Source organism: Nerophis lumbriciformis, linkage group LG18, assembly GCF_033978685.3.
Source record: "Nerophis lumbriciformis linkage group LG18, RoL_Nlum_v2.1, whole genome shotgun sequence".
NCBI classification, from domain to species: Eukaryota; Metazoa; Chordata; class Actinopteri; order Syngnathiformes; family Syngnathidae; genus Nerophis; species Nerophis lumbriciformis.
In genome coordinates this window covers 42,333,648-42,357,680 of record NC_084565.2, presented here as the reverse complement: position 1 = coordinate 42,357,680, position 24,033 = coordinate 42,333,648, and the positions used below count along the sequence as shown (strand labels likewise).

General features: G+C 36.4%; 1 protein-coding gene across 2 annotated transcripts in view; it reads left to right on the top strand.

Moving 5' to 3' along the window:
• Positions 1 to 11,987: 11,987 nt before the first annotated feature.
• The window catches only part of LOC133617975 (transcription initiation factor TFIID subunit 4-like), a 23,080-nt gene continuing 11,034 nt past the window's right edge, over positions 11,988 to 24,033 (top strand). The window contains exons 1-5 of one of the 2 annotated variants that reach the window (XM_061978410.1): positions 11,988 to 12,337; positions 20,274 to 20,618; positions 20,696 to 20,811; positions 20,871 to 20,963; positions 21,029 to 21,130. In XM_061978410.1, coding sequence (XP_061834394.1) covers positions 20,285 to 20,618; positions 20,696 to 20,811; positions 20,871 to 20,963; positions 21,029 to 21,130 — 645 coding nt within the window. In that variant the 5' untranslated portion in view covers positions 11,988 to 12,337; positions 20,274 to 20,284. The remainder of the gene's footprint in view (positions 12,338 to 20,273; positions 20,619 to 20,695; positions 20,812 to 20,870; positions 20,964 to 21,028; positions 21,131 to 24,033) is intronic. The other variant, XM_061978409.2, reaches the window with a different exon arrangement.

Here is a 24,033-nt window from a genome sequence, read left to right as displayed (position 1 = left end):
TTCCGCAGTTTTCAACCTATTCAAACCATTCCACCTTCAACGTATTCCACCTTCCAGGAAAATTCAAAACAATTCCAGGATTTTCCTGAATTCCTGGTTTTCCAAAGCCCTATTTCCACCCTTTGTTCTGGCGACTACTCTTCCCACATTTTTCAACCCACTTCAACCGTCAAAACTTAATTAGGACAAAAAAAAAGCTGTCTTTTGAACTTGAAAAATTCCAGGAATTCCGTAATACCATTTCTAAATTAACATTTTTACTACTTCAACATTTCTCGACCAATTAAAAAAAATCAATTACAACAATCACATTTTTTGTTTTAGCATTTTCCAAAAAATTCCCGCTTTTCCCGAAATTCCCTAATACCATTTACTACTTCAACATTTCTTGCCTGATTTAAACAATTCCAACACTAACCGATTCAGCTCTGAATCATTTTCCCAAAATCTCGCTTTTTCCCCAAATTTCCAGGGACATTTTTCCCCATTCAAAATGAATTGGCCATTTTCTAAACTTCCACCATTTCCGCAGTTTTCAACCTATTCAAACCATTCCACCTTCAACATATTCCACCTTCCAGAAAAGTTCAAAAACATTCCAGGATTTTCCAGAATTCCTGGTTTTCCAACGTCCTATTTCCACCCTTTGTTCTGGCGACTACTCTTCCCACATTTTTCAACCCACTTCAACCGTCAAAACTTAATTAGGACAATTGAACTCGAAAAATTCCAGGAATTCCGTAATACCATTTCTCAATTAAAATACTTCAACTTTTCTCGACCAATTAAAAAAATTCAATTACAACAATCACTTTTTTTTGTTTTAGCATTTTCCAAAAAATTCCCGCTTTTCCCAAAATTCCCTAATACCATTTACTACTTCAACATTTCTTGCATGATTTAAAAAAATCCAACACTAACCGATTCAGCTCTGAATCATTTTCCCAAAATCTCGCTTTTCCCCAAATTTCCAGGGACATTTTTCCCCATTCAAAATGAATTGGCCATTTTCTAAACTTCCACCATTTCCGCAGTTTTCAACCTATTCAAACCATTCCACCTTCAACGTATTCCACCTTCCAGGAAAATTCAAAACAATTCCAGGATTTTCCAGAATTCCTGGTTTTCCAAAGTCCTATTTCCACCCTTTGTTCTGGCGACTACTCTTCCCACATTTTTCAACCCACTTCAACCGTCAAAACTTAATTAGGACAAAAAACAAAGTAGTTTTTTGAACTTGAAAAATTCCAGGAATTCCGTAATACCATTTCTAAATTAAAAATTTTACTACTTCAACATTTCTCGACCGATTAAAAATATTCAATTACAACAATCACTTTTTTTTGTTTTAACATTTTCCAAAAAATTCCCGCTTTTCCCGAAATTCCCTAATGCCATTTACTACTTCAACATTTCTTGCATGATTTAAACAATTCCAACACTAACCAATTCAGCTCATTAATGCTCTGAATCATTTTCCCAAAATCTCGCTTTTCCCCAAATTTCCAGGGACATTTTTCTCATTCAAAATGAATTGGCCATTTTCTAAACTTCCACCATTTCCGCAGTTTTCAACCTATTCAAACCATTCCACCTTCAACACATTCCACCTTCCAGGAAAATTCAAAACAATTCCAGGATTTTCCAGAATTCCTGGTTTTCCAAAGTCCTATTTCCACCCTTTGTTTTGGCGACTACTTTTCCCACATTTTTCAACCCACTTCAACCGTCAAAACTTAATTAGGACAAAAAACAAAGTTGTTTTTTGAACTTGAAAAATTCCAGGAATTCCGATTAAAAAAATCAATTACAACAATCCCTTTTTTTGTTTTAGCATTTTCCAAAAAATTCCCGCTTTTCCCGAAATTCCCTAATACCATTTACTACTTCAACATTTCTTGCCTGATTTAAACAATTCCAATACTAACCAATTCAGCTCTGAATCATTTTCCCAAAATCTCGCTTTTCCCCAAATTTCCAGGGACATTTTTCCCATTCAAAATTAATTGGCCATTTTCTAAACTTCCACCATTTCCGCAGTTTTCAACCTATTCAAACCATTCCACTTTCAACGTATTCCACCTTCCAGGAAAATTCAAAACAATTTCAGGATTTTCCTGAATTCCTGGTTTTCCAAAGTCCTATTTCCACCCTTTGTTCTGGCGACTACTCTTCCCACATTTTTCAAACCACTTCAACCGTCAAAACTTAATTAGGACAAAAAACGAAGTTGTTTTTTTGAACTCGAAAAATTCCAGGAATTCCGTAATACCATTTCTCAATTAAAAATGTTACTACTTCAAGTTTTCTCAACCGATTAAAAAAATTCCAACACCAACTATCAAATTTTTTTTTTTTTTAGCATTTTCCAAAAAAATTCCCGTTTTTCCCGAAATTCCCTAATACCATTTACTACTAAACATTTCTTGCCCGATTTAAACAATTCCAACACCAACCAATTCAGCTCATTCAGGACATTCATGCTCTGAATCATTTTCCCAAAATCTCGCTTTTTCCCAAATTTCCAGGGACATTTTTCCCATTCAAAATGAATTGGCCATTTTCTAAACTTCCACCATTTCCGCAGTTTTCAACCTATTCAAACCATTCCACCTTCAACGTATTCCACCTTCCAGGAAAATTCAAAAACATTCCAGGATTTTCCAGAATTCCTGGTTTTCCAAAGCCCTATTTTCACCCTTTTTTCTGGCGACTATCCTTCCCACATTTTTCAACCCACTTCAACCGTCAAAACTTAATTAGGACAAAAAAAAGCTGTCTTTTGAACTTGAAAAATTCCAGGAATTCCGTAATACCATTTCTAAATTAAAAATGTTACTACTTCAACATTTCTCGACCAATTTAAAAAATTCAATTACAACAATCACTTTTTTTTGTTTTAGCATTTTCCAAAAAATTCCCGCTTTTCCCGAAATTCCCTAATACCATTTACTACTTCAACATTTCTTGCATGATTTAAAAAATTCCAACACTAACCAATTCAGCTCATTCAGGACATTCATGCTCTGAATCATTTTCCCAAAATCTCGCTTTTTCCCCAAATTTCCAGGGACATTTTTCCCATTCAAAATGAATTGGCCATTTTCTAAACTTCCACCATTTCCGCAGTTTTCAACCTATTCAAACCATTCCACCTTCAACACATTCCACCTTCCAGAAAAATAAAAAAACATTCCAGGATTTTCCAGAATTCCTGGTTTTCCAAAGCCCTATTTTCACCCTTTTTTCTGGCGACTACCCTTCCCACATTTTTCAACCCACTTCAACCGTCAAAACTTAATTAGGACAAAAAACAAAGTTGTTTTTTGAACTTGAAAAATTCCAGGAATTCCGTAATACCATTTCTAAATTAAAAATGTTACTACTTCAACATTTCTCGACCGATTAAAAAAATTCAATTACAACAATCACTTTTTTTGTTTTAGCATTTTCCAAAAAATTCCCGCTTTTCCCGAAATTCCCTAATACCATTTACTACTTCAACATTTCTTGCCTGATTTAAACAATTCCAACACTAACCAATTCAGCTCATTTTGGGACATTCATGCTCTGAATCATTTTCCCAAAATCTCGCTTTTTCCCCAAATTTCCAGGGACATTTTTCCCATTCAAAATGAATTGGCCATTTTCTAAACTTCCACCAGTTCCGCAGTTTTCAACCTATTCAAACCATTCCACCTTCAACGTATTCCACCTTCCAGGAAAATTAAAAAAACATTCCAGGATTTTCCAGAATTCCTGGTTTTCCAAAGCCCTATTTTCACCCTTTTTTCTGGCGACTACCCTTCCCACATTTTTCAACCCACTTCAACCGTCAAAACTTAATTAGGACAAAAAACAAAGTTGTTTTTTGAACTTGAAAAATTCCAGGAATTCCGTAATACCATTTCTAAATTAAAAATGTTACTACTTCAACATTTCTCGACCAATTAAAAAAATTCAATTACAACAATCACTTTTTTTGTTTTAGCATTTTCCAAAAAATTCCCGAAATTCCCAAATACCATTTACTACTTCAACATTTCTTGCCTGATTTAAAAAATTCCAACACTAACCAATTCAGCTCATTCAGGACATTTTCCCAAAATCTCGCTTTTTCCCCAAATTTCCAGGGACATTTTTCCCATTCAAAATGAATTGGCCATTTTCTAAACTTCCACCATTTCCGCAGTTTTCAACCTATTCAAACCATTCCACCTTCAACGTATTCCACCTTCCAGGAAAATTCAAAAACATTCCAGGATTTTCCAGAATTTCTGGTTTTCCAAAGCCCTATTTTCACCCTTTTTTCTGGCGACTACTCTTCCCACATTTTTCAACCCACTTCAACCGTCAAAACTTAATTAGGACAAAAAACAAAGTTGTTTTTTGAACTTGAAAAATTCCAGGAATTCCGTAATACCATTTCTAAATTAAAAATTTTACTACTTCAACATTTCCCGACCAATTAAAAAAAAATCAATTACAACAATCACTTTTTTTGTTTTAGCATTTTCCAAAAAATTCCCGCTTTTCCCGAAATTCCCTAATACCATTTACTACTTCAACATTTCTTGCCTGATTTAAACAATTCCAACACTAACCAATTCAGCTCATTCAGGACATTCATGCTCTGAATCATTTTCCCAAAATCTCGCTTTTCCCCAAATTTCCAGGGACATTTTTCCCATTCAAAATGAATTGGCCATTTTCTAAACTTCCACCATTTCCGCAGTTTTCAACCTATTCAAACCATTCCACCTTCAACGTATTCCACCTTCCAGGAAAATTCAAAACAATTCCAGGATTTTCCAGAATTCCTGGTTTTTCCAAAGTACTATTTCCACCCTTTGTTCTGGCGACTACTCTTCCCACATTTTTCAACCCACTTCACCGTCAAAACTTAATTGGGACAAAAAACAAAGTTGTTTTTTGAACTTGAAAAATTCCAGGAATTCCGTAATACCATTTCTAAATTAAAAATGTTACTACTTCAACATTTCTCGACCAATTAAATTTTTTTTATTTACAACAATCACTTTTTTTCTTTTAGCATTTTCCAAAAAATTCCCGCTTTTCCCGAAATTCCCTAATACCATTTACTACTTCAACATTTCTTGCCTGATTTAAACAATTCCAATACTAACCAATTCAGCTCTGAATCATTTTCCCAAAATCTCGCTTTTCCCCAAATTTCCAGGGACATTTTTCCCCATTCAAAATGAATTGGCCATTTTCTAAACTTCCACCATTTCCGCAGTTTTCAACCTATTCAAACCATTCCACCTTCAACGTATTCCACCTTCCAGGAAAATTCAAAACAATTCCAGGATTTTCCAGAATTCCTGGTTTTCCAAAGTCCTATTTCCACCCTTTGTTCTGGCGACTACTCTTCCCACATTTGTCAACCCACTTCAACCGTTCCACCGTCAAAACTTAATTAGGACAAAAAACAAAGTTGTTTTTTTGAACTCGAAAAATTCCAGGAATTCCGTAATACCATTTCTCAATTAAAAATGTTACTACTTCAACTTTTCTCGACCAATTAAAAAAATTCAATTATAACAATCACTTTTTTTGTTTTAGCATTTTCCAAAAAATTCCCGCTTTTCCCGAAATTCCCTAATACCATTTACTACTTCAACATTTCTTGCCTGATTTAAACAATTCCAACACTAACCAATTCAGCTCATTCAGGACATTCATGCTCTGAATCATTTTCCCAAAATCTCGCTTTTCCCCAAAATTTCCAGGGACATTTTTCCCATTCAAAATGAATTGGCCATTATCTAAACTTCCACCATTTCCGCAGTTTTCAACCTATTCAAACCATTCCACCTTCAACGTATTCCACCTTCCAGAAAAATTCAAAAACATTCCAGTATTTTCCAGAATTCCTAGTTTTCCAAAGCCCTATTTTCACCTTTTTTTCTGGCGACTACCCTTCCCACATTTTTCAACCCACTTCAACCGTCAAAACTTAATTAGGACAAAAAACAAAGTTGTTTTTTGAACTTGAAAAATTCCAGGAATTCCGTAATACCATTTCTAAATTAAAAATGTTACTACTTCAACATTTCTCGACCAATTAAAAAAATTCAATTACAACAATCACTTTTTTTTGTTTTAGCATTTTCCAAAAAATTCCCGCTTTTCCCGAAATTCCCTAATACCATTTACTACTTCAACATTTCTTGCCTGATTTAAACAATTCCAACACTAACCAATTCAGCTCATTCAGGACATTCATGCTCTGAATCATTTTCCCAAAATCTCGCTTTTTCCCCAAATTTCCAGGGACATTTTTCCCATTCAAAATGAATTGGCCATTTTCTAAACTTCCACCATTTCCGCAGTTTTCAACCTATTCAAACCATTCCACCTTCAACGTATTCCACCTTCCAGGAAAATTCAAAACAATTCCAGGATTTTCCAGAATTCCTGGTTTTCCAAAGCCCTATTTTCACCTTTTTTTCTGGCGACTACCCTTCCCACATTTTTCAACCCACTTCAACCGTCAAAACTTAATTAGGACAAAAAACAAAGTTGTTTTTTGAACTTGAAAAATTCCAGGAATTCCGTAATACCATTTCTAAATTAAAAATGTTACTACTTCAACATTTCTCGACCAATTAAAAAAATTCAATTACAACAATCACTTTTTTTTGTTTTAGCATTTTCCAAAAAATTCCCGCTTTTCCCGAAATTCCCTAATACCATTTACTACTTCAACATTTCTTGCCTGATTTAAACAATTCCAACACTAACCAATTCAGCTCATTCAGGACATTCATGCTCTGAATCATTTTCCCAAAATCTCGGTTTTTCCCCAAATTTCCAGGGACATTTTTCCCATTCAAAATGAATTGGCCATTATCTAAACTTCCACCATTTCCGCAGTTTTCAACCTATTCAAACCATTCCACCTTCAACGTATTCCACCTTCCAGGAAAATTCAAAACAATTCCAGGATTTTCCAGAATTCCTGGTTTTCCAAAGTCCTATTTCCACCCTTTGTTCTGGCGACTACTCTTCCCACATTTTTCAACCGTTCCACCGTCAAAACTTAATTAGGACAAAAAACAAAGTTGTTTTTTTGAACTCGAAAAATTCCAGGAATTCCGTAATACCATTTCTCAATTAAAAATGTTACTACAACTTTTCTCGACCGATTAACAAAATTCCAACACCAACTATCAAACTTTTTTTTTTTAGCATTTTCCAAAAAATTCCCGCTTTTCCCGAAATTCCCTAATACCATTTACTACTTCAACATTTCTTGCCTGATTTAAACAATTCCAACACTAACCAATTCAGCTCATTCAGGACATTCATGCTCTGAATCATTTTCCAAAAATCTCGCTTTTTCCCCAAATTTCCAGGGACATTTTTCCCATTCAAAATGAATTGGCCATTTTCTAAACTTCCACCATTTCCGCAGTTTACAACCTATTCAAACCATTCCACCTTCAACACATTCCACCTTCCAGAAAAATTAAAAAACATTCCAGGATTTTCCAGAATTCCTGGTTTTCCAAAGCCCTATTTTCACCCTTTTTTCCGGCGACTACCCTTCCCACATTTTTCAACCCACTTCAACCGTCAAAACTTAATTAGGACAAAAAACAAAGTTGTTTTTTTGAACTCGAAAAATTCCAGGAATTCCGTAATACCACTTCTCAATTAAAAATGTTACTACTTCAACTTTTCTCGACCAATTAAAAAAATTCAATTATAACAATCACTTTTTTTGTTTTAGCATTTTCCAAAAAATTCCCGCTTTTCCCGAAATTCCCTAATACCATTTACTACTTCAACATTTCTTGCCTGATTTAAACAATTCCAACACTAACCAATTCAGCTCATTCAGGACATTCATGCTCTGAATCATTTTCCCAAAATCTCGCTTTTTCCCAAAATTTCCAGGGACATTTTTCCCATTCAAAATGAATTGGCCATTTTCTAAACTTCCACCATTTCCGCAGTTTTCAACCTATTCAAACCATTCCACCTTCAACGTATTCCACCTTCCAGGAAAATTCAAAACAATTCCAGGATTTTCCTGAATTCCTGGTTTTCCAAAGTCCTATTTCCACCCTTTGTTCTGGCGACTACTCTTCCCACATTTTTCAACCCACTTCAACCGTCAAAACTTAATTAGGACAAAAAAACGAAGTTGTTTTTTTGAACTTGAAAAATTCCAGGAATTCCGTAATACCATTTCTCAATTAAAAATGTTACTACTTCAACTTTTCTCGACCGATTAAAAAAATTCCAACACCAACGATCAAATTTTTTTTTTTAGCATTTTCCAAAAGAATTCCCGCTTTTCCCGAAATTCCCTAATACCATTTACTACTTCAACATTTCTTGCCCGATTTAAACGATTCCAACACCAACCGATTCAGCTCATTCGGGACATTCATGCTCCGATTTAAAAAAAAAAAATCTCGCTTTTTCCCAAATTTCCAGGAAGTTCCCATTGAAATGAATGGGACATTTTTTCCAAGTTGCACAATTCCCACATTTTTCAACCTATTCAAACCATTCCAACATCAACACACTCCACTCATCCTGGACATTCAAGCCAACACTTTCCCAAGTTCCAAACTTAATTCCGGTTTTCCTGGAAATTGAAACTCGTCAACATTCAAACGATTCCAACATTCAAACTATTCATTTTACTTCAACTTCAGCATTGGAACACGCTATTCCTTCAAGAATGGCCTCTTCTAGTTAAATCATACTTGCCGAGACTCCCGAAATTCAGCGCCTCTCCCGAAAACCTCCCGGGACAAATATTCTCCCGAAAATATCCCGATTTTCAGCCGGAGCTGGAAGCCACGCCCCCTCCAGCTCTATGCGGACCTGAGTGAGGACAGCCTTTTTTCATGACGGGAGGACAACAGGGTGACAAGAACTAAATCATCCAGACTAGAGATAAATTGTATTATTATGTTTATTTTATCTAAAAATAAATATATTTATTAACTTAAAAAATAAATAAATAAATACATTTTTACTATATTTTGCTAAAAACATCAAAATTGTATTTTTATTTGTATTTTTTTGTGACTCCTTATTACATCCAGCCATAGAATTATACATTAAAATAAACATATTTGAAATAATTGATTTTAAATTATGATAATAATTAATTTAAAATGACCATATTTAATTATAAAAATAATTGCTTGTTTATCAACAACTTTAGCATTTTATTCATTACATTTTGAAACTCTCAGAAGCCAAGTTATGTTATATTCCTTAATATTTATTTATGCAAGTTTGAAGTATCAATTATCTAAACACAGTTTTGTTTGCATATTTTCAGGATATAGATATCTATATATATATATAGATATCTATATATATATATATATATATATATATATATATATATATATATATATATATATATATATATATATATATATATATATATATATATGTGTGTGTGTATGAAATACTTGACTTGGTGAATTCTAGCTGTCAATATACTCCTCCCCTCTTAACCACGCCCTCCACCACGCCCTGCCCCGACCACGCCCCCACCCCCCACCTCCCGAAATCGGAGGTCTCAAGGTTGGCAAGTATGCATTCCACTCATCCTGGACATTCAAGCAGGGCCGGCCCGTGACATAGGCCGTATAGGCAAATGCTAAGGGCGCCGTCCATCAGGGGGCGCCATGCCAGTGCCACAAATGTTGGAGGAAAAAAATAAATAAATAAATAAAAAAAAGTTGGTACTATTATTTCTAAATACAAAAAATAATCCCACGTTAATTAAAATGCAAAGTAAAGCCTATTTAATAGAAATATTATTTGTTACAACATTACGCCCCCTCCTCCCTCCGCACGGTGCGCCCCCTCCCTTCCCGTATCACATACTTGCCAACCTTGAGACCTCCGATTTCGGGAGGTGGGGGGCGTGGTCGGGGGTGGGACGGGGGCGTGGTTGAGGGCGGGGGCGTGGTTAAGAGGGGAGGAGTATATTGACAGCTAGAATTCACCAAGTCAAGTATTTCATACATATATATATACATACATATACATATATGTATATATACATACATATATGTATATATACATACATACATATATATATATATATATACATCCTGAAAATATGCAAACAAAACTGTGTTTAGATAATTGATACTTCAAACTTGCATAAATAAATATTAAGGAATATAACATAACTTGGCTTCTGAGAGCTTCAAAATGTAATGAATAAAATGCTAAAGTTGTTGATAAACAAGCAATTATATTAATAATTAAATATGGTCATTTTAAATGAATTATTATGATCATTTAAAATTAATTATTTCCAATATGTTTATTTTAATGTATAATTTTATGGCTGGATGTAATAAGGAGTCAGAAAAAATACAAATAAAAATACAATGAATTTTGATGTTTTTAGCAAAATATAGTAAACATTTTTTTTTTTTTTTTTTTTTAAATTAATAAATATATTTATTTTTAGGTAAGATAAACATAATAATACAATTTGTCTCTAGTCTGGATGATTTAGTTCTTGTCACCCTGTTGTCCTCCCGTCATGAAAAAAAGGCTGTCCTCACTCAGGTCCGCATGGAGCTGGAGGGGGCGTGGCCTCCAGCTCCGGCTGAAAATCGGGAGATTTTCGGGAGAATATTTGTCCCGGGAGGTTTTCGGGAGAGGCGCTGAATTTCGGGAGTCTCACGGAAAATTCGGGAGGGTTGGCAAGTATGCCTATCATGACTCTTTTTGGACGTCACCACATCAAAAAAATCAACACAAGATGTCAAAACGGCCAAAACTGTCAGGTGCCCAGGGAAGAAAAAAGAGAAAAGAAGAGAAACGAGAAAAGACAGAGGTAGCAGGTATGCCTACATTAAATTATTTGTCTGTTACAGAATGTGATAGTAACCTGGCTTTCTAGCATTAAGCTAATGTTACATGATTCGGCAATTGCTAATCAATAAATAGCTAGTTCTGTTTTAACGTCGGGTTAATATTGTGGAGGGGGCTAAATTGTTATGGAAAATAATAATGTAACGTTAGGTAATTACCTTACATTCCTCAGGGACATTTGTATTAGATCTTTTAAGCAGGTGTTTTTTGTTTACATTGTTATTGCCTTCTGGTTAGCTAATGTTTGCCCTGCAGGTAATAGTCACTTTTCCACCCCTTTATATATTAGGTATAGTTGTAAGCCTAGTTGATAAAGTGCACATCATTAATGTAAATTAAGCAATATGTATGTAAAAAATATTGTATTTCATATATTCATTTTTTATTTTTTGCATTCATTTATTTATTCATATTTTTTTTTATCTTGTTAACTATTCTGATTGTTAATTTGCTTTCTTTAAGTAAAAAAAAGGTCAAAGACAAAGCTATTCGGTTTCTTGTGAGTATATACACTTCACTGCCGATGTGGGGGGGGGGCGCCACCTAAAATCTTGCCTAGGGCGCCAGATTGGTTAGGGCCGGGCCTGTATATATATATATATATATATATATATATATATATATATATATATATATATATATATATATATATATATATGTGTATGAAATACTTGACTTGGTGAATTCTAGCTGTCAATATACTCCTCCCCTCTTAACCACGCCCCCACACCCCACCTCCCGAAATCGGAGGTCTCAAGGTTGGCAAGTATGAGTTAAATAAGCCTTTCTTCTGCTTATTATTTTTTATTGGATTGTAGTCTGTTTATTTCAATTTTTTTTTTTTATCTTTATTACTTCTTGTATCATTTATTTTTATCCCATATTTGTTTCCACTACAGCTCCTTAAATTGGAGTCCTTAATCTCGTTATATGCAAATATAATGACAATAAAGTCCATTCTATTCTATTCTGCAGTACACAAGTGCCTCCGCAGGTTCCAACTTCCACGGGAAGAATATTCACGCGGAAAAACCAAACAATTACATTTCTCGTCGTAACGAGTGAGTCAATGAAATTAACTAGAATTGTTTTTGATTGTTTTTTTCCCCCCGTGTGCGCCTGAACGCATCACCAAGTTGCATTCAGGAGCCGTGAGAGGAGTACGGAATTTACACACAAGTCCTCTTCCCATTTAATTTGGCGGTTTCGTGGAAACTCGCTGCAATTCAACCCCTCACTTTAATAACTTACTTACTTAGTCGAGTTCCAAGTGTCGTCTTGTTGACTTCCTATGTTGATGATCCAGCTGTCCCTTGTTGAGTCATCTTAAAGAGCTACGTCACGGGCACCTGTGACCACATATAGCATCTCTTTCATGACATGCTAGCTCGTGTTGTGCTGCTAGCCCGACACAGTCCACCTTAAAGCCGACGCGGAGGTAAGTTTTTATCGCCTTTTGTCAACCTTAGTCTTTTTTATGGACGCCTTTGTGTTGGATATTGCCAGCAAAGTTTGGCTTTTAATTGGTTTTGGGTCACCTTGCGTTCGGAAATAGAGATGTGACGTTCGCGAACGGTTCGAGTCTTTTGAACGGCTCTTTTAAATTGAACCGATTCGGAGTTGGTAGGCGATTTTTGTGCACATTCTGATAAAGCGTCGGCAAACTAGAACATTAGTCAACATAAGTAGCAGCATTTGGATTTACTTGTTTTATTAGATAAACATTTTAAATAGAAATGTGATGTTCGCGAACGGTTCGAGTCTTTTGAATGGCTCTTTTGAATGACTCTTAAATTGAACCAATTCGTAGTTGGGAGGCGATTTTTATGCACATTCTGATAAAGCGTCGGCAAACTAGAACATTAGTCAACATAAGTAGCAGCATTTGGATTTACTTGTTTTATTAGATACAAATGTTAAATAGAAATGTGATGTTCGCGAACGGTTCGAGTCTTTTGAATGACTCTTAAATTGAACCAATTCGTAGTTGGGAGGCGATTTTTATGCACATTCTGATAAAGCGTCGGCAAACTAGAACATTAGTCAACATAAGTAGCAGCATTTGGATTTACTTGTTTTATTAGATAAAAATGTTAAATAGAAATGTGATGTTCGCGAACGGTTCGAGTCTTTTGAACGGCTCTTTTAAATTGAACCGATTCGGAGTTGTGAGGCGATTTTTATGCACATCCTGATAAAGCGTCGGCAAACTACAACATTAGTCAACATAAGTAGCAGTATTTGGATTTACTTGTTTTATTACATACAAATTTTAAATAGAAATGTGATGTTCGCGAACGGTTCGAGTCTTTTGAATGACTCTTTTAAATTGAACCAATTCGTAGTTGGGAGGCGATTTTTATGCACATTCTGATAAAGCGTCGGCAAACTAGAACATTAGTCAACATAAGTAGCAGCATTTGGATTTACTTGTTTTATTAGATAAAAATGTTAAATAGAAATGTGATGTTCGCGAACGGTTCGAGTCTTTTGAATGACTCTTTTAAATTGAACCAATTCGTAGTTGGGAGGCGATTTTTTATGCACATTCTGATAAAGCGCCGGCAAACTAGAACATTAGTCAACATAAGTAGCAGCATTTGGATTTACTTGTTTTATTAGATACAAATGTTAAATAGAAATGTGATGTTCGCGAACGGTTCGAGTCTTTTGAATGACTCTTTTTAAATTGAACCAATTCGTAGTTGGGAGGCGATTTTTATGCACATTCTGATAAAGCGTCGGCAAACTAGAACATTAGTCAACATAAGTAGCAGCATTTGGATTTATTTGTTTTATTAGATACAAATTTTAAATAGAAATGTGATGTTCGCGAATGGTTCGAGTCTTATGAATGGCTCTTTTAAATTGAACCAATTCGTAGTTGGGAGGCGATTTTTATGCACATTCGAATAAAGTGTTGGCAAACTAGAACATTAGTCAACATAAGTAGCAGCATTTGGATTTACTTGTTTTATTAGATAACAATTTTAAATAGAAATGTGATGTTCGCGAACGGTTCAAAACTTTTGAATGGCTCTTTTGAATTGAACCAATTCGCAGTTGGGAGGCGATTTTTATGCACATTCTGATAAAGCGTCGGCAAACTAGAACATTAGTCAACATAAGTAGCAGCATTTGGATTTACTTGTTTTATTAGATACACATTTTAAATAGAAATGTGATGTTCGCGAACGGTTCGAGTCTTTTGAATGGCTCTTTTTAATGGCTCTTTTAAATTGAACCAATTCATAGTTGGGAGGCGATTTTTATGCACATTCTGATAAAGCGTCGGCAAACTAGAACATTAGTCAACATAAGTAGCAGCATTTGGATATACTTGTTTTATTAGATAAACATTTTAAATAGAAATGTGATGTTCGCGAACGGTTCGAGTCTTTTGAATGGCTCTTTTGAATGACTCTTTTAAATTGAACCAATTCGTAGTTGGGAGGCGATTTTTATGCACATTCTGATAAAGCGTCGGCAAACTAGAACATTAGTCAACATAAGTAGCAGCATTTGGATTTACTTGTTTTATTAGATAAAAATGTTAAATAGAAATGTGATGTTCGCGGACGGTTCGAGTCTTTTGAATGGCTCTTTTTAATTAGTCTTTTAAATTGAACCAATTCGTAGTTGGGAGGCGATTTTTATGCACATCCTGATAAAGCGTTGGCAAACTAGAACATTAGTCAACATAAGTAGCAGCATTTGGATTTACTTGTTTTATTAGATAAACATTTTAAATAGAAATGTGATGTTCGTGAACGGTTCGAGTCTTTTGAATGACTCTTTTAAATTGAACCAATTCGTAGTTGGGAGGCGATTTTTATGCACATCCTGATAATGCGTCGGCAAACTACAACATTAGTCAACATAAGTAGCAGCATTTGGATTTACTTGTTTTATTAGATAAAAATGTTAAATAGAAATGTGATGTTCGCGAACGGTTCGACTCTTTTAAATTGAACCAATTCGTAGTTGGGAGGCGATTTTAATGCACCTTCTGATAAAGCGTCGGCAAACTAGAACATTAGTCAACATAAGTAGCAGCATTTGGATTTACTTGTTTTATTAAATAGATAAACATTTGAAATAGAGATGTGACGTTCGCGGACGGTTCGAGTCTTTTGAATGACTCTTTAAAATTTAACCAATTCGTAGTTGGGAGGCGATTTTTATGCACATTCTAATAAAGCGTCGGCAAACTAGAACATTAGTCAACATAAGTAGCAGCATTTGGATTTACTTGTTTTATTAGATACAAATTTTAAATAGAAATGTGATGTTCGCGAATGGTTCGAGTCTTATGAATGGCTCTTTTAAATTGAACCAATTCGTAGTTGGGAGGCGATTTTTATGCACATTCTAATAAAGTGTTGGCAAACTAGAACATTAGTCAACATAAGTAGCAGCATTTGGATTTACTTGTTTTATTAGATAAAAATGTTAAATAGAAATGTGATGTTCGCGGACGGTTCGAGTCTTTTGAATGACTCTTTTAAATTGAACCAATTCGTAGTTGGGAGGCGATTTTTTATGCACATTCTGATAAAGCGTCGGCAAACTAGAACATTAGTCAACATAAGTAGCAGCATTTGGACTTGCTTGTTTTATTAGATAAAAATGTTAAATAGAAATGTGATGTTCGCGGACGGTTCGAGTCTTTTGAATGGCTCTTTTTAATGAGTCTTAAATTGAACCAATTCGTAGTTGGGAGGCGATTTTTATGCACATTCTGATAAAGCGTCGGCAAACTAGAACATTAGTCAACATAAGTAGCAGCATTTGGATTTACTTGTTTTATTAGATACAAATGTTAAATAGAAATGTGATGTTCGCGAACGGTTCGAGTCTTTTGAATGACTCTTTTTAAATTGAACCAATTCGTAGTTGGGAGGCGATTTTTATGCACATTCTGATAAAGCGTCGGCAAACTAGAACATTAGTCAACATAAGTAGCAGCATTTGGATTTACTTGTTTTATTAGATAAAAATGTTAAATAGAAATGTGATGTTCGCGGACGGTTCGAGTCTCTTGAATGACTCTTTTAAATTGAACCAATTCGTAGTTGGGAGGCGATTTTTTTATGCACATTCTGATAAAGCGTTGGCAAACTAGAACATTAGTCAACATAAGTAGCAGCATTTGGATTTGCTTGTTTTATTAGATAAAAATGTTAAATAGAAATGTGATGTTTGCGAACGGTTCGAGTCTTTTTGAATGGCTCTTTTTAATGAGTCTTTTAAATTGAACCAATTCGTAGTTGGGAGGCGATTTTTATGCACATTCTGATAAAGCGTCGGCAAACTAGAACATTAGTCAACATAAGTAGCAGCATTTGGATTTACTTGTTTTATTAGATAACAATTTTAAATAGAAATGTGATGTTCGCAAACGGTTCAAAACTTTTGAATGGCTCTTTTGAAGTGACCAATTCGTAGTTGGGAGGCGATTTTTATGCACATTCTGATAAAGCGTCGGCAAACTACAACATTAGTCAACATAAGTAGCAGCATTTGGATTTACTTGTTTTATTAGATAAACATTTTAAATAGAAATGTGATGTTCACGAACGGTTCGAGTCTTTTGAATGGCTCTTTTGAATGACTCTTTTAAATTGAACCAATTCGTAGTTGGGAGGCGATTTTTATGCACATTCTGATAAAGCGTCGGCAAACTAGAACATTAGTCAACATAAGTAGCAGCATTTGGATTTACTTGTTTTATTAGATAAAAATTTTAAATACAAATGTGTGAACGGTTCGAGTCTTTTGAATGACTCTTTTAAATTGAACCAATTCGTAGTTGGGAGGCGATTTTTATGCACATTCTGATAAAGCGTCGGCAAACTAGAACATTAGTCAACATAAGTAGCAGCATTTGGACTTGCTTGTTTTATTAGATACAAATTTTAAATAGAAATGTGATGTTCGCGAATGGTTCGAGTCTTATGAATGACTCTTTTGAATGACTCTTTTAAATTGAACCAATTCGTAGTTGGGAGGCGATTTTTATGCACATTCTGATAAAGCGTCGGCAAACTAGAACATTAGTCAACATAAGTAGCAGCATTTGGATTTACTTGTTTTATTAGATAACAATTTTAAATAGAAATGTGATGTTCGCGAACGGTTCAAAACTTTTGAATGGCTCTTTTGAATTGAACCAATTCGTAGTTGGGAGGCGATTTTTATGCACATTCTGATAAAGCGTCGGCAAACTAGAACATTAGTCAACATAAGTAGCAGCATTTGGATTTACTTGTTTTATTAGATAAAAAATTTAAATAGAAATGTGATGTTCGCAAACGGTTCGAGTCTTTTGAATGGCTCTTTTGAATGAGTCTTTTAAATTGAACCAATTCGTAGTTGGGAGGCGATTTTTATGCACATTCTGATAAAGCGTCGGCAAACTAGAACATTAGTCAACATAAGTAGCAGCATTTGGATTTACTTGTTTTATTAGATAAAAAATTTAAATAGAAATGTGATGTTCGCAAACGGTTCGAGTCTTTTGAATGGCTCTTTTTAATGAGTCTTAAATTGAACCAATTCGTAGTTGGGAGGCGATTTTTATGCACATTCTGATAAAGCGTCGGCAAACTAGAACATTAGTCAACATAAGTAGCAGCATTTGGATTTACTTGTTTTATTAGATAAACATTTTAAATAGAAATGTGATGTTCGCGAACGGTTCGAGTCTTTTGAATGGCTCTTTTCAATGAGTGTTTTAAATTGAACCAATTCGTAGTTGGGAGGCGATTTTTTATGCACATTCTGATAAAGCGTCGGCAAACTAGAACATTAGTCAACATAAGTAGCAGCATTTGGATTTACTTGTTTTATTAGATACAAATTTTAAATACAAATGTGTGAACGGTTCGAGTCTTTTGAATGGCTCTTTTAAATTGAACCAATTCGTAGTTGGGAGGCGATTTTTATGCACATTCTGATAAAGTGTCTGTCATGGAATAGATATGGTAACGATAAAAAAGGTTATACAAGACATTTCAGAACCTCTGACATATATCACCAATGTATCATTTTTAACCGGTAAATTCCCTGATATAATGAAAATTGCAAAAGTCGTACCAATTTATAAGAATGGAGACGTACACCAGTTTACTAACTACAGACCAGTTTCATTACTTCCACAATTCTCCAAAATCTTGGAAAAATTATTCAATAGTCGATTAGATTTATTTATTAACAAAAGTGGGACGCTTGTGGAGAACCAATATGGATTCCGAGCAAATATCTCAACATCAATAGCACTAACCAAAATAACAGAGGAAATTACCAATGCAATAGATGGTAAAGAATGTGCGGCTGCAGTATTGATGGACTTAACAAAAGCATTTGACACAATTAATCATGATATTTTAATACCAAAATTAGAACGATATGGCATCAGAGGTTTGGTATTGAATTGGGTAAGAAGTTATTTAACCAACAGGAAGCAATATGTAAAGATGGGTGAAAATATGTCAACACGGCTAGATATATCCTGTGGTGTACCCCAGGGGTCAATACTGGGACCAAGATTGTTCAATCTTTATATAAACGACATTTGTAAGGTTACGAAGGACTTAAAGTTGGTTTTATTTGCAGACGACACAACTGCTTTCTGTTCAGGAGAGAGCACACAGAAGATAATACAAATAATAACAGAAGAAATGAACAAATTAAAAAGATGGTTTGACAAAAACAGACTATCTTTGAATCTCAGTAAAACTAAAATAATGCTATTTGGTAATAGTAGAAAAGAGCATCATACACAAATACAAATAGACAAAGTAGACATAGAAAGGGTAAAAGAAACTAGATTTTTGGGAGTATTAATAGATGATCAAATGAACTGGAAATCTCATATACAAAACATGCAACATAAGGTGGCAAAAAACATTTCAATAATGAATAAAGCAAAATATGTCCTGGGCCAAAAATCACTACATATTCTCTACTGCTCGCTAGTGTTACCATATCTGAGTTATTGTGCAGAAATATGGGGAAATAACTACAAATGTGCGCTACATTCGCTAACCGTGTTACAAAAAAGATCAGTTAGAATAATACATAATGTTGGATATAGAGAACACACAAACCCTTTATTTATTAAGTCAGAAATATTAAAGTTTGGTGATTTGGTAAAATTGCAAAGAGCTAAAATGATGTACAAAGCAAACTATAACCTGCTACCAAAGAATGTACAACAATTCTTCTCAACTAAAGAGGAGAAATATAACCTTAGAGGAAAAAATAATTTAAAACATTTATATGCACGTACAACACTTAGAACTTTTAGCATATCAGTATGTGGAATTAAATGATGGAATGGATTAAGTAAAGAAGTTAAAAATTGTACTGATATGATCCAGTTTAAGAGGTTGTTCAAAATAATAGTGCTTACAGAGTACAAAGAAGAAGAATTATGAGAAATACTTTCAACCTTATTGAAAATAAGATATTCTTCATCTCAGTATGTTAATAATGACTGAATTAATTAATTAATTACATATTACAAAACTGTTGTATACTAATTCATAGATGTTATTTTATTATATAAAAAGGTCAGTAAATGATTCTATATATTTGTAAACGCTCTGAAGTGGGAAAGGGGTAGGATTAAATAAGCTTTGCTTCTTCCTACTCCTTTTCGGGCATGATGTAAAATGAAATGATATGAAATTGTGTGATGTATTATGATGTAAGTGTGTTCATGTTCGAAATAAACTAAAGAAAAAAAAAAAAAAAAAGTGTCGGCAAACTAGAACATCAGTCAACATAAGTAGCAGCATTTGGATTTACTTGTTTTATTAAATAGGTACAAATTTGAAAGAGATGTGACGTTCGCGAACAGTTCGAGTCGTTTGAACAGCTCTTTTAAATTGAACCTATTCGTGGTTGCGAGGCGATTTCTATGCACATTCTGATAAAGCGTTGGCAAACTGGAAAATTAGTCAACATAAATAGCAGCATTTGGATTTACTTGTTTTATTAAATAGATAAACATTTGAAATAGAGATGTGACGTTCGCGAACGGTTCGAGTCTTTTGAACTGCTCTTTTAAATTGAACCAACTCGTAGTTGTGAGGCTATTTTTATGCACATTCTGATAAAGCGTGGGCAAACTAGAAAATTAGTCAACATAAGTAGCAGCATTTGGATTTACTTGTTCTATTAAATAAATAGGTACAAATCTGAAATAGAGATGTGACGTTCGTGAACGGCTCTTTTAAATTGAACAATGAGAACCGACTCGTAGTTGGGAGCCGATTTTTATGCGCATGCTGATAAAGCGTCGGCAAACTAGAAAATTAGGCAACATAAATAGCATTTGGATTTACTTGTTTTATTAAATCCTCAAGATCCCGAAGTAATGATGTCCACAAATAAAGAACCCATTGGGACGATGACGTCAGCCAAGTGTGGCCCCGTACCTTCCTCGGGTGTCTCCGCCGGGCCCGTCCACCAAGCCAACATCTCCTCAGTTCTGTCCCCGCAAACGTCCCCCGCCGCCGTGATGCTGGTGACCAAGGTCTCCAAGGGCGTGGTCGGCACTAACCATTTGACCAAAGTGCCTCTGGGCCAGGCCGGCACCACTCAGGGCAGGACCATGGTCATAACCGTGCCGAAGTCGGCGGGGCCGCCGGTGGCCGTGGCTCCTCGGCCGGTCCAGACTCAGCTCCCCGCCAACCTCCAGATCCCGCCGGGTGAGCCTCGGGTGTTGTTGATTGCTCAAAGCTGACTTAGTCCTGCAGAGTGAAAGTGTGCGTTGATGTGTCGACAGGCATGGTGCTGATCCGCAGCGACAGTGGTCAGCTGATGCTGATGTCCCAGCAGGCCTTGGTGCGAGCTCAGCAGGGAGTGAGGAGCAGCCAGTCCGCAGGATCCCTGACCCCGCAGGTGTGCGTCGGGACGCTGGGATGGGTCGGGTCATCCACGCTTTCTTTCTCGATCCCCAGGCGTCCGCAGCAGCTGCCGCCGGTCAGAGCAAGGAGAAGGTGACGGTGATCCACGTGACGGCGCCGGCGGTCCAGAAGACGGCCCTGGTGAAGGTACCGCCGTCCGGGCTTTGGGAAGAAACCGCGCTAGGGTGACCCGTACTGTACTCTGTCTTCAGGTGATCAACGTGGCCCACAAACCGGCCGTGGTTCACGCCCGCAGCCTGGTGCCGCCGGTCGCCGTGGAAACCAAGAAGGAGCCTCCGCCGACATTTAGTCAAGTGAGCATCGCATTTTTGTAGCCCGGGGGTTTGTCTCAGTTAACACACTTAAAGTGCACTCAAACCAAGTACACTTAACACTAGGAGTTAGGGTTGTACGGTATACCGATACTAGTATAGTACTGCGATACTAATGAATCATATTCGGTACTATACCACCTCGAAGTCGTCACGTCATGACATTGCTGGTTTTACGAGCAAGCACACACACACACACACACACACACACACACACACACACACACAGAGTACTTACAAGCAGACACAGTGTGTAGACAGAAAAGGGAGAATGGACGCATTTTGGTGTAAAAAGTGACGATAAAGGTGAAGTTATAACACTGGAACACCCTCAGGAAGAGGTGCTTTAAGACATGGCTAGCTGGCTAACGTCCATCCGCAGTGTTTTAGCTACTTCTAAATCACTAATCTTCGCCTCCATGGCGACAAATAAAGTAAGTTTCTTACAAGTATCATTATCACTGGAGGACGAGGAATAGCTAAACAAGCTTCACTACACACCGTAGGAGGATACAATAGCTCATCGGCGTCACAATGTAAACAAATGCCATGGGTGGAAATCATACTTGCCAACCTTGAGACCTCCGATTTCGGGGGGTGGGGGCTGGGGGCGTGGTTAAGAGGGGAGGAGTATATTGACAGCTAGAATTCACCAAGTCAAGTATTTCATACATATATATTTATTTATTTATATATATATATATATATATATATATATATATTAGAGATGCGCGGATAGGCAATTATTTCATCCGCAACCGCATCAGAAAGTCGTCAACCATCCGCAATCCACCCGATCTAACATTTGATCAGAACTGCATCCGCCCGAATGCATCCGCCCGCCATCCGCCCGCACCCGCCCGTTGTTATATATCTAATATAGACGATGCAAGGCATTAGTGAGGTTATAAAGCTTTTGCCTGTTAAAGAAAGGAGACTGATCCAACGCAGCACAGACATTCGCGTGCCACGCTGTCACGACCCAGACGCACACCAGTGCGCAATCATATGGGAGCCGCGCTGAGCGCACCTCCAAGCGCGTCTCGCTGCCGGCGACGGCCGGGTATATGGGCCCGACGCTCCAGCGCCATCCATTTTCAGGGCTAGTTGATTCGGCAGGTGGGTTGTTACACACTCCTTAGCGGGTTCCAACTTCCATGGCCACCGTCCTAGCTGCTGTCTATATCAACCAGGGTGAGCCCCACCCCTTTCGTGAGCGCACTGCGCGCGGAGTGACCCCTGTTACGCGCCCCCGGCAACAGGGGTGGCGGGCAGGTAAGCTGCGCGGGCGGAGTGACCCCTGTTACGAGCCCCCGGCCACGGGGGTGGCGGGCAGGTAAGCTGCTTACCTGCTGCGCGTGACGCCGGCCGCGGCGAAGGCGGACGAGGCGGGGTGTCGGCGCGGTGGTGACCCTGGACGTGCGTCGGGCCCTTCTCGCGGATCGCCTCAGCTACGGCTCCCGGTGGGGCCCTCTCGGGGGAAGGGGCCTCGGTCCCGGACCCCGGCGAGGCGTCCCTTCTCCGCTCCGTAAAAGTGTCCATCTCTTTTTTTTTTTTTTTTCTGTTGTGGCATATGCTGCAGGTGCCTGCTCGTTTTTCGTATGTGGGTAACAACATTTAACTATGTATATATATTTCCCAATTGGTTTAACTGCCACCCGCCTGAATCTATTTAAAATCTAATTTTTTTTTTATTTCAATCGCCCGACCCGACCCGCTGATAAAATCTAATTTTTTAAAATTTCATCCGCCCGATACGCGGATAATCCGCGGTTGTGCCCGCAAACCGCGCATCTCTAATATATATATACAATCTACATCCTGAAAATAAGCAAACAAAACTGTGTTTAGATAATTGATACTTCAAACTTGCATAAATTAATATTAAGGAATATAACATAACATGTTTCTGAGAGTTTCAAAATGTAATGAATAAAATGCTAAAGTTGCTGATAAACAAGCAATTATTTTAATAATTAAATATGGTCATTTTAAATGAATTATTATGATAATTTAAAATTAATTATTTCAAATATGTTTATTTTAATGTATAATTCTAATGTAATAAGGAGTCAGAAAAAATACAAATAAAAATACAATTAATTTTGATGTTTTTAGCAAAATATAGTAAAAATGTATTTTTTAAATTTTTTTTTAAATTAATAAATATATTTATTTGTAGGTAAGATAAACATAATACAATTTATCTCTAGTCTGGATGATTTAGTTCTTGTCACCCTGTTGTCCTCCCATCGAAAAAAGGCTGTCCTCACTCAGGTCCGCATGGAGCTGGAGGGGGCGTGGCCTCCAGCTCCGGCTGAAAATCGGGAGATTTTCGGGAGAATATTTGTCCCGGGAGGTTTTCGGGAGAGGCGCTGAATTTCGGGAGTCTCCCGGAAAATTCGGGAGGGTTGGCAAGTATGGTGGAAATACACCTGACATCCACTGTAATGATACCAAGTACAATAGCATATCTAGTCAATACCACTATGATTACATCAATATTTTCTGGCATCACATCTTTCGTTTGAAAAAAAAATCATATTATGTTTATAAACTCAGGAAATACGTTGAGGACTTTGAATATGACCAATGTATGATACTGTAACTACTTGGTATCGCATCGATACCTAAATGTGTGGTATCATCCAAAACTAATGTAAAGTATGAAAGAAGAGGAGAATAAGTGATTATTACATTTGAACAGAAGTGTAGATAGAACATGTTAAAAGAGAAAATAAGCAGATATTAACAGTAAATGAACAAGTGGATTAATAATCAATTTTTACAGTTTGTCCTTAATAATGTGTACAAAATAATAGGTGTATAAATGACACAATATGTTACTGCAGACTAATTAGGAGTCTTTGTTTGTTTACTTACTA